The 10224-nt window shown below is 42.5% G+C and overlaps 2 protein-coding genes across 4 annotated transcripts in view; one reads left to right on the top strand and one right to left on the bottom strand.

The window, feature by feature from the left end:
• Nucleotides 1–10224, bottom strand: part of LOC116841609 — an 85076-nt gene that overhangs the window by 6165 nt on the left and 68687 nt on the right. The window contains exon 1 of one of the 2 annotated variants that reach the window (XR_004377578.1): nucleotides 5108–5234. The exons of the other annotated variant lie outside the window; for it this stretch is intronic. The gene's annotated coding sequence lies outside the window, so the exon portion shown is untranslated. Of the gene's footprint in view, nucleotides 1–5107; nucleotides 5235–10224 lie in introns of those variants that run through there. 2 annotated transcript variants of the gene reach the window in all.
• LOC116841615 (dynein beta chain, ciliary) overlaps nucleotides 5219–10224 on the top strand; it is a 24096-nt gene continuing 19090 nt past the window's right edge. For both annotated transcript variants that reach the window (XM_032809748.1, XM_032809749.1), the window contains exons 1-6: nucleotides 5219–6099; nucleotides 6356–6588; nucleotides 6673–6938; nucleotides 7428–7834; nucleotides 8000–8427; nucleotides 9122–9363. In XM_032809748.1, the coding sequence (XP_032665639.1) occupies nucleotides 5862–6099; nucleotides 6356–6588; nucleotides 6673–6938; nucleotides 7428–7834; nucleotides 8000–8427; nucleotides 9122–9363 (1814 nt within the window). In that variant the 5' untranslated portion in view covers nucleotides 5219–5861. The remainder of the gene's footprint in view (nucleotides 6100–6355; nucleotides 6589–6672; nucleotides 6939–7427; nucleotides 7835–7999; nucleotides 8428–9121; nucleotides 9364–10224) is intronic.

Genomic DNA, 10224 nt, shown 5'->3' with positions numbered 1-10224 from the left:
AGAGAGAGAGAGAGAGAGAGAGAGAGAGAGAGAGAGAGAGAGAGAGAGAGAGAGAGAGACAGAGCAAGAAAAGGGGGTGAGATTTTATTAGGGTAACACCAGTTAGATGCGTCTCTGGGCAACGTTCCAACTCGATCTCACGGTCCGTTTCATTTCCGCGTACTGCGAACGTACATTAGACGGACGAAGGACAGATACACGAAAGATAAGAAGTTTTTCGACGTCCTCAAATATCATCTATCGATAGGCGTTAATAACTCGACTCTGTTCCTGACATCTCTCTCCTGAATTTTTTATGTTTAACCGAGCAAACCGATTTTCTTAAACGTAAAAAATACCAGAAGTCTGTTGGATCCTGTTGGATGCTACAGAAAGAATATTTTGAAAATATCTTAATTTTTTACAAGTTAATCTTAAAATGAGATTGCACGGCGTTAAACAGATACGTTATTTGCGTTGATACGTTTTATTCGACTCGACTCGAAAAAATGTATTCTTGTTATTTAAAAACAATTTTCATAAATAGAAGATACAAAATACTGGATTGGAACTGCGATGTTTTTGAATGTCGGAAGAATAACTCAGTATCGTCAAAATAATTATATTATATCTTTTACGAGACTATTATAATATTCAAATAAAGTTATAAAATTGAAGATTACGTGAGACAGTCAAGTATTACCGGTTATTTATGTAAGAATCAGAAAAGAATTTCGTATTAATTAAAATCCCATTGCGTATTCGCGGATTTAAGTAGTTATGCCGAAGATATCGCGTTACATTATTATTGCTATTTACCGGAGAAAAGTACGTTCCTACATTTTAAATGAATATCTCGCGCCTCTGTGGATTTATTACAATTCAAAGTACACGAGAATGCGTAGATGAAAACCGGGAAAAGCGCCTCGCGTGTACACAACGTCATATTGCAGCGTGAATAATACGGTGAGCCTTATTGAGTTCTTTGTGCATTCACTATGTTGTATGCTCTCTCTCTCTCTCTCTCTCTCTCTCTCTCTCTCTCTCTCTCTCTTTGTCCCCCCTCCCTTCCATCGAGTCGAATCTCGATACAGCTTCGTCGGAGAATAAATGTCTCTTCGAAGGCTTTCACGCGTTTCCCGGCTCTCTCGTCTGAGAGAATTGGCACGTAGAACGCAATATGCGATTTCGGATTATCATAATGTCGGCTGTCAAGCTTGTATACGCTTCCTCGCGAGCTCGACGTCCCTTTTTCCCTACGACACGCCTTTAAGCTCCCCTGAAAAGTTTCAAGCGACGGATCCGCCAGATGTCCCGGCGTTGCACCTTCACCCGTGAATGTCCCCCCTATGCCGTACTTGGCACTCGATTAGGGTCGAGTTCATAGACGCTCAAACTTTCATTCGCCTTTGATTTATACGGTTATTTCTCCGCGCTGACTGCACGCGAATCAGAACAGCCGCACAAAGCGGAATTTGCTGCATACGAGAAATTAATGCAATTATTATATTCCTTTGTACAGGAAAATCATGGCGGAATGTAAGCTCTCTCGTAACAAGTGGCCCAAACTGAGCGGATTAAACCCGATGAACCAACAGTAACGTTACATTAATGTTATAATTTTCCACTCAGCAATGTAAGTGTAATATAACACATGTTGCGCACAACAGTTACATTGTTGGGCGAGAAATTATAACGTTAATGTACATAGTCGGTTGCACATCGGTTTGCACACTGTTTATCGAATAAAGTTGCAACGCTTCAAGTTGTCAAAATTTTGAAAGCCACCGCTGACATGTACGCGCAGCAATCGGTTATGACAGGAGCCGAACTGACAGCACGGAGCGTGATATTTGCGAAGTTTGGAAAGAATTTATTTTAAATTAACAGAATATTATTCTGAGAAATAATTGTTATACAGGATGTCTCCATAACATTCGTGGGAACGTAGAATGGATTGAAAAAAATGTGCAAGTCAATTTGCAATCGAATATATACGGAAAAAAAATTTGTTCATATTAGCACGAAGTTTTTGTTCAAGAATAACATAAAAAGAACTTTCGGTTCTTAAAATCCAAAGTTAGTTCTCAAAAGTTATTCAGTCATTCCGTTTTCTCGACTCGTTCATTATAACCACACGAACTTCGTGTTAATACAACCGAATATTTTACTCCGTATAATGTTAGTTGGTGTTTACTGAAAAGTTACGAAACGCTCTCATAGGCCGGTATTCATAGTCGAATCTTATTTCAAGACCGTCTTAACTAATGTCTTAAGATGCGAATACGGCTCTGTGATTGGTTCATGACATCTTAAGATAGTACTTAAGATGATCTTAAATATAAGATCGGACTATGAATATCGGCCATAGTTACTGTTAATTGGTGTCTACTGAAAAGTCACGAAACGCTCTCATAGCGATTAAATATATTAACTACATGTTTATCAGACAGGGTGGGTCTAACGCGGCCTGACTTTCGTTCAGCGAGATTCTGCATCGACATTTTGTAGCCACGGACACAAAATACAGACAGTCAAACGATTTCTCACGAGACCGTGTAGAACGTGTCAGGCTCATGTCATTCGATATTTCTCACAGCGTGCCTCTCGCGAGAGTGGCGCAAGCGCGGCGCCCATCAAGATCCCATTTTTCGCGGGCGCAACTACCACCCCGCGCGAAGAAAATTGGAAAACGCTCGCTACCGGGAAGAAATATTCCTTTCTTCCGCGACAGCGGAGAGGGAGGCGAGCCGAGGAAGTTTCAAAGGCTTCTCTCTTTCTACGCCCGTGTCGGTATCGGTGCACCGGCACGGCGCGAGAGACGCCCGTGTGAAAAATGACATCAAGTTCAAAAGCTCCCTAAATAAGAAATCACTCTCGGAGGCGCGCGGCCGCATTATTCACTCGGCCGAAAACTCCGGAATGAAATACCCGCCGGTCGGCCCGCGGGATTCCCGATCATCAATTTCAACGTCGTGCCAGACAAAAAACGCGAAGCGGCACGACGTCGAGGAGAAGAGGAGACGATGCGGCCTCAGGCGATGATCTGTTTCGCGAGAACGCACGATAATCCGCACGGCCGGTTTGTTAGGACGACGGAAATCGCGGGGGGGGATGACGAATGGGTGGCAAGACAAATTTTCTCCAAGGGTAGATAACGTCAAGAGCCATTTTTTGCCGTGTGCAAATTGTTTTAGGTCGACGAGAGACGATTTCTGAAGATTATCCCTATATTCGAAAAAAGAGAACGACAAAGAGAAGGAGAGGAAGGAAGAAGCGGATTCCAAACGAATCATGACAAAATGATTGATCCAAGCTTACTTTCAGGCGAAAGTGATATTTCGTACGACCGTATCAGAGCGAAACAATTCAATTATTGACATCCCCTTAGTCATCGACACTCCAGAAGAGAACTTGGTTTATCATGCGTTGTTCAGCATTGCAGTTGAACTTCTTGTCTACCTTCATGATTTCAACATTAGTCGCAAGAAAGATTTGATTTTTCAAGAGTTTTTCTCCAAAAAAAAGATTAAGTTTCAATTGTGAAGTGACTAAAAATAATTGGGCGTTTTGCATTATTTTTAACATTAATTAGATGCCTCCGCTCAGCGCGAAACCAGCCAGACACGCGCGTTTAGTCACGTGACGTCAACGGAGGCGACATTTTCGCTCGCGTATAATGGCCACGTCGCTTTTTTTCCGAATTTGTCACTTGCGTCCCTTTGTGTCTAGACCTCTCGATTGTGTAAATGGCGAGCTCCGCGGCGCGGGCACAAAGAATGTACGTGGAAGCTCTCGGTGTTACAACGCATTTGCCATCCTCGTTCCGGATGCCGGTCCGTGCCGCTCCAATTTCCGCGACCACCCAGCGAGGACGAATTTTTCTCGCACACCATGGCGGCACATCGGCGGGGCGGAGGGTACGAAAGCGCGGCGGATAAAAAGGCGGGAAGGGGGCGGAGTAATTTGATATGCTGGGCCAGAGTACGGGCGAGGGAAGGGGGGAGGGAGGGGGACACTCGTCCTCTTTCCTTTTTTTCCTAATTTGAAGAAGGGCGAATATCCGCGAAATGAAAAGCACCGGGGCCCTTTGTAGGTACGCGCGTGTACGCGCCCCACGCGCAGAGTCGCGCGTGTGCGCGTGTGCACGTGCGTGTGTGGGGATTAAAGCGATGAAAGAGAAACTCTTCACCCCCATAGAGCGAGCGGCATGCTCGATCGGGCGCGCAGCCGGATTCCGCCGTTTTTTAATATGTTCTCATTTGAGCGTTACACACGACGATGTTAAATAGGAATTGCGCGGCCAACAAATAGTTCGCGTTCTTTACAATGAAGATATCCCCGGAATTTGCGAAATCAGTCGATATCTGGTTTAAATATGCTCGAGCACGCAGCAAAACACACTGCGGTGATATTCGAGAAAGGGTGAGGGGAAGAGGAGGGGGGAGAGAGAGAGAGAGAGACTCGGTTTTTCCCTCGCGATTTTTATACATTTGAAACCGATCGATCGAGGTAGTCGGGGGGATTATCCCTTCCTCGCCACGCGGAAATCGTGCACGGCACAGAGTGACATTTCGAACGACCGTGTTTTGCATTAAGTGGAACTTTTCGTGTTTTATGATCGTCTTATCGTTTGGAGGAATGTTCATGTTCGCACACTTGTAATTGTAGTATAATGTAGATTGCAGTCAACAGCTGCATTGAATGAAGTATTTGAGAATTTACTTGTAGGACGTAAAGTTTACACGTAAAAGTAAACTCCTTATTTCACAGAAATAAACTCTATCACACACGAATAAATTTTCAAGTATCTTTGCGAATGCGATAAAAGGTAAGCTATTTTTAAGGAACACACGAAAGTCGAGCGGAATTTGACCTTCTCATGGTGTGCGCGAAACTACAACTTCGTAATTGGAATTCGGCTTTTGCACGGACAGGTAACGCTGAGCAATATTCGCAAGAGCGTGGCTCAACAAGCGAATTCCGCGGGATAAGGCGAATTCCCGTGAGCTAACAAGATTATCGTCCACGTGGGATCTCGCCGCGAGGAAAAGCGAAAGCGTCAAGTTCGCGAGAAAACGCCGTTTCGCGACGTGCTAATTTTCGCGTGGATTATCACGGGACTTACGTGCGAACGCCGGCGATGCCGCGTCGATGGATCCTCGTGGTCGCGGACGTTGAACGGAGGCGGGCAGAAAGCGACGCAGAAGGTCGCGCCGCGATGATCGGAAGACGCGAGCCGCGCGAGCCTGAAGAAACTTCGGAAGAATGAGATCGTACCTGCCGCTGCACGGGAGGCGGATATATCGCGTGCAATGTCAGTTTGTTTCCAGCATATTCCGTGCGTCCCGTGACAATAGGCGGCCAACGAGCGAGCAGGCTTTAACCAGGAGACACGATCGTGTCCAATACCAGGCTGCTTTTCGTTGGTTCAGTCCGTACCTGGTTTCCTGACCTGCTTACACGACAGCCATTGAACGAACACACAATACGCCGTGTCAGCTGAATTTCTCGCGTTTATCATCGTTCTGCCGTGCGAATTCACGGCGTCGCTTTTTAAGTTGGAGAACGTGGTGTCCTTCGGCGGCCACTCGTCTCTCGAGCTTTGCAAAGTAACGATCGATTTATCGCGCGGGAACCTAACTAAAATGCGTGCATTTGTTATTTTTCAGTAATTAAAACACGTGTATTTGTTATTTTTCAGTAATCAGAGTAGTTGGATATGCGCGCGAAAATAACACGAAGAATAAGGTGTACTTTTTGTACATGTGATTAGTTTCAAATGAGAGTATTGTTACTTATTAAAAATTCGGTTGTTCGATTTAAATATTAATTGAGGAAAGAAGAATATACGATTATTTCTTGATGTATCGCATGCAGAGATGACTACTCCGGAAGCGCCAGCCGACTTTCGGCTCGACTATATCGGTAATTTCGTGCAGAAGAGTCTGAAATTGAAGCCGGAAAAATGGGGCAGGTTACTGCTGACCGAGGAGTATCGAAATGTGGTGTTGGATTTTCTCGACAAACCGTTACCGGTCGCCCTTTTCGTCGTTCAGACACCGAACGCACAACTGGTGGCTTCGTCGAGTTTTCCCATATCATATCAGCGAACAAAGGGTGAGTTCCTCTCAAGGTGACGATCCTTGCATAATAAAAGGAAGCAATTGTAAGAATTTTTAATACGTAAGTGTAAAGGCAATCTTTAGTTGTCTTGTAAAAATATTCGTGTGTTTGTGTGACAGCGGTTTTATTCCTTTATATTGTCGCAAACAGAGCTATGCTGTCACGTCAGGTGCTGATGAGTTATTCGTCGCAAATATACATCGAGAATGCGGCAGGAATATTCATGGAAAAGTTTGTGCTGTCGTTGCAGGTGTCTATGCGGTCAAGGTGAAGCAAGCGCCGCTGCCAAGAGACAAGGAAGGATGCTCGGCCATGCTAATTGTGGGAGATCTCTCCCACCGGATAGTCGATCAGTTGGCCACGCTGGTGGACAACATTTTCGCCCCTCTGCTGACCAAGCCGGAAAATCATAAAGACTTACCGGAGATAGCCATTCAAGATATATGCAGGCACGTACACTCTCTCCGTGGCACGTTGTATCAGGTAATAAAGAAATATTGACAATCATATCCGCTAAGAGGAAAGCGCGTACACACGTAATTATATCGACTACGCTCGAATACGTAGGTGAAAGGTCAGGTGAGCGGGAGAACGGTGTTACCGATGCCGGCGGGCCTCGAGAAGGTGACGGAAGTGGAGAGACTGGTCTGTGCAGAGGGACCGCAGGCAGTCGATCTGCATCTAAAAAGTGCTATAGAGGGTGTGGTGATAAAGTGGGCTTACTTAGTGAACGACGTAGTCACTCACGAGTCCAGCGTCGCGTTCGAGAACGGGCAGAATCCGACACCAAATGTCGAGCTGGAATACTGGTTTACTAGATTGGCAAATTTGAGGTATAATGCATAGATTACACTATATAGAGATTTAGAGAGTTAAATTAGTCATCTAACGTTAGACTCTAAAATAGCTCGATTGCTTCTTTTTTTTTATTAGAGGGAAATGTGTATGTGGAATAAATTGTGTAGCTGAAACAATTGGCTGATCACAATATTTATCCCTTCCAACCACACAATTTATTCCTTACACATTTTCATCCAATATAGAAAACAACAGAGGTATCTTAGAATCTAACACATTATAAGTGTATATTTAGAAATTAGAAATTGTTCATTGAGATTAAAAAGACGTGTCGACAAGTGTTTTGTCACTGATGGATCGTGACGTAAGCAATGTGTGACAAGATTATTTTTGTTAAATTGAGTAAAAAATCGCGAAAGAAAACAACGATTTTAAGATCGATGGTCAGTCGTTTCGCTTCTTTTTATAGGTCCTTTTTATATTGCGCAAAAATGTCGACCTCCTATTATGTTCGGCCTTTGCAGATATATTTACGACCAGTTGCAAGAGGATCGCGTGAAGAAGATGGCAACAATTCTCGAGAAGACAAGTAGCGCGTATTTTCCTTGCTTCCGTACACTGTTCGATAACGTCGTTTCATCGTTGGCCGAGGCGAAGGAGATATCGTTGTATCTGACACCTTTGGCGAAGTGCTTCAAGTCCGTGGAGGAGATCGACTTTGCCGAGGCTAAGCCGTTGATGGCGAGCCTGATACACTCGCTGGGGCTGGCGTGGGCGAAATGCAAGAGTTATCAGAGCTCCGGCAAACTCATCATCATGCTTCGGCAGATCTGCAATTTGTTGATACAGGAGGCGCGCCGGTTTCTCGATCCTACGTCGATATTTCAAAGCGACGTTGACGAAGCTCTCCAACGTGTTAAAATCTCGCGAGGTAGTAATCGCCCCTTAATTCAAACTCAAATGCGGCCTTTTATATGCAAATCAGCCTAGCGATATAATGTTATTCCATACCTTTTATCCGACATGTCGTTAATTCCGATTTGCATTCGATTTCTCGGGTCTCGTCCAAGAGTCTCAAAGACGCCTTTTCAATTAGGAGTCCTGGAGGAGTTCAAGAGACAGTTTGAACTGAGAAAGCACATGCCCGGCTTAAAACCGGAAGCCCCACCTTGGACGTTCAATTCGACTGCCGTCTTTACTCGTCTCGACGCATTCCTGAAACGGCTCGCTGATATCGAGTGGCTCTTCGATACCGTCCTCGAATTTTCCAAATTGGAGAAGATCGAAATAGGCGGCATTCTCGGGCGGTCCTTGAGCGCCAGGATCATAAGCGTGTTCAAAGAATTCCAGCAGCTTTTCGTCTCCTTCACCGTGAGAGCCAGCGACGTTCTCGAGCCGGACGACGAATCCTTCGTCGTCGACTGCACGAAGTTCGCGGAGTCCATCACCGATCTCGACAGTAAACTGTCGGCGATTCTATGCCAAGCTTTTGACGATTGTGGCAATCTCGAGAGCGTCTTCAAGGTGCAGATTTTCTCTTTCACTTGACATACAGGATGTTCACCGTGACTATATTTTTATCAGTTATAATGGTCGGCCAGGAAAAATTCTGGATGCAATAAATTACTTTTTTGATTGGCAATAAAATGTAACAATAATTTCAATATTTTGAAAAACGTTATTTTTTGTAAAAAATAACCATCACTGTTTTTAATGGAACCACATCTTGTTTTACCTGCAATATTGTAAAAAGAATCAACACAAATTCAATACTCATAATGTTCTCTTTCATAATGTTGCTGTTTTACAGTAAAAAAGAGTGTAGCGAAATAATAATGAAGAATCACAACAACACAAGCATGCAGAAACCTAAATCAAAATATCCTAAATTAATGCGACATATGAAACTCTATTGCAAAGGGCGGAGTTTTACGTTGCAAAAAATAAACTTTATTGCGAACGTGTCTTGACCTAACATTATTCACTATATCGTAATGGTGTAATTGTATAATGGTATAATTATAAAGTAAAAATAACTGATTTTTTACGGAACATTTTCGAAATTTTTATTATTGCCGTTTAAAAAAACTGATTAATTACATCTAGAACTTTTTTCTGTTCGATCATTGTGAGTAAAAAAGGAATAATTGATTATGATGAACATTCTGTGTGTACGACGACCAAATACATAAATACGCTCATTCTCATATTTTTTCAGCTGATCAATATCGCTGGATCAGTGCTGGAGCGTCCTGTCATACGAAAGCAGTTCACTAATCGATACGCTAGAATCCTCGAACTTTTGAACATGGAACTCTCGGTGGTGGAGGTTCTGTTCAATCGCGGCACCCGAGGTGCTTTGATTAGCCTGCCGCCTTTGGCAGCCGCCTTAACATTCACTAACATGTTAAAACAGCGTATCGACTTGCCTATACAGTCGTTCAAAGCCATGCCACACCCGTACGTATCAGGATCCGTCGAGGAATTAATTTATTGTTGCAAATCGATAATATCTGCTACGCTTTAAACGTTATCCTAGTTGAAATTCCACTTCTCTTTTGCTAAACACAATCAAATTTTCGTATATTTTTTGGAGAAAATTGAATTCGTAGAAAATAAAAAGATAAGTCCGTTAAACACAAAAATCAAATATCTACAGGGTGTTGAAAAAAAGGGTCACATATTTTGATAGCAGGTAGTATTTATCAAAACAAGAAGAAAAGTTCTAATTAACATAGGTCCTAAGACTAATATCTTTTAAGATACAAGCTATTTTGTTATTTGAGCTCTTTGTTATTTTCTTATTAGTCGTGTTATTTTTAGAATGTAATGAACAAAGGAATAGGGGAGAGTGGGGTACAATGGGGATATCTTTTTTCTAGGTACCTTAAAAAATAAAAAATTAACAAAGAGAGATAAAGAAACAATTTTTATTTTAATATGAAATGTAATCATGCGTGAGAGTAAATGGCAATCACATAGAACACCTCCTCTAATGCTGAATCAGCATTAAAATTTTTTGTTTTTTGTAAAAAAAGAGTTTTTATTTTGTTATCATACATTCAGTTTCTTTACTTTTTTATGGAAGATAAATGATTACATTTCATATTAAAATAAAAATTGTTTCTTTATCTCTCTTTGTTAATTTTTTATTTTTTAAGGCACCTAGAAAAAAGATATCCCCATTGTACCCCACTCTCCCCTATTCCTTTGTTCATTACATTCTAAAAATAACACGACTAATAAGAAAATAACAAAGAGCTCAAATAACAAAATAGCTTGTATCTTAAAAGATATTAGTCTTAGGACCTATGTTAATTA

The sequence above is a fragment of the Odontomachus brunneus genome, unplaced genomic scaffold (assembly GCF_010583005.1).
Source record: "Odontomachus brunneus isolate Ranch 3 - 2012 unplaced genomic scaffold, Obru_v1 Obru_scaffold_017, whole genome shotgun sequence".
Lineage (NCBI taxonomy): Eukaryota > Metazoa > Arthropoda > Insecta > Hymenoptera > Formicidae > Odontomachus > Odontomachus brunneus.
The sequence above is the reverse complement of the archived record's forward strand: the minus strand, read 5'-3'. Positions and strand labels throughout refer to the sequence as shown.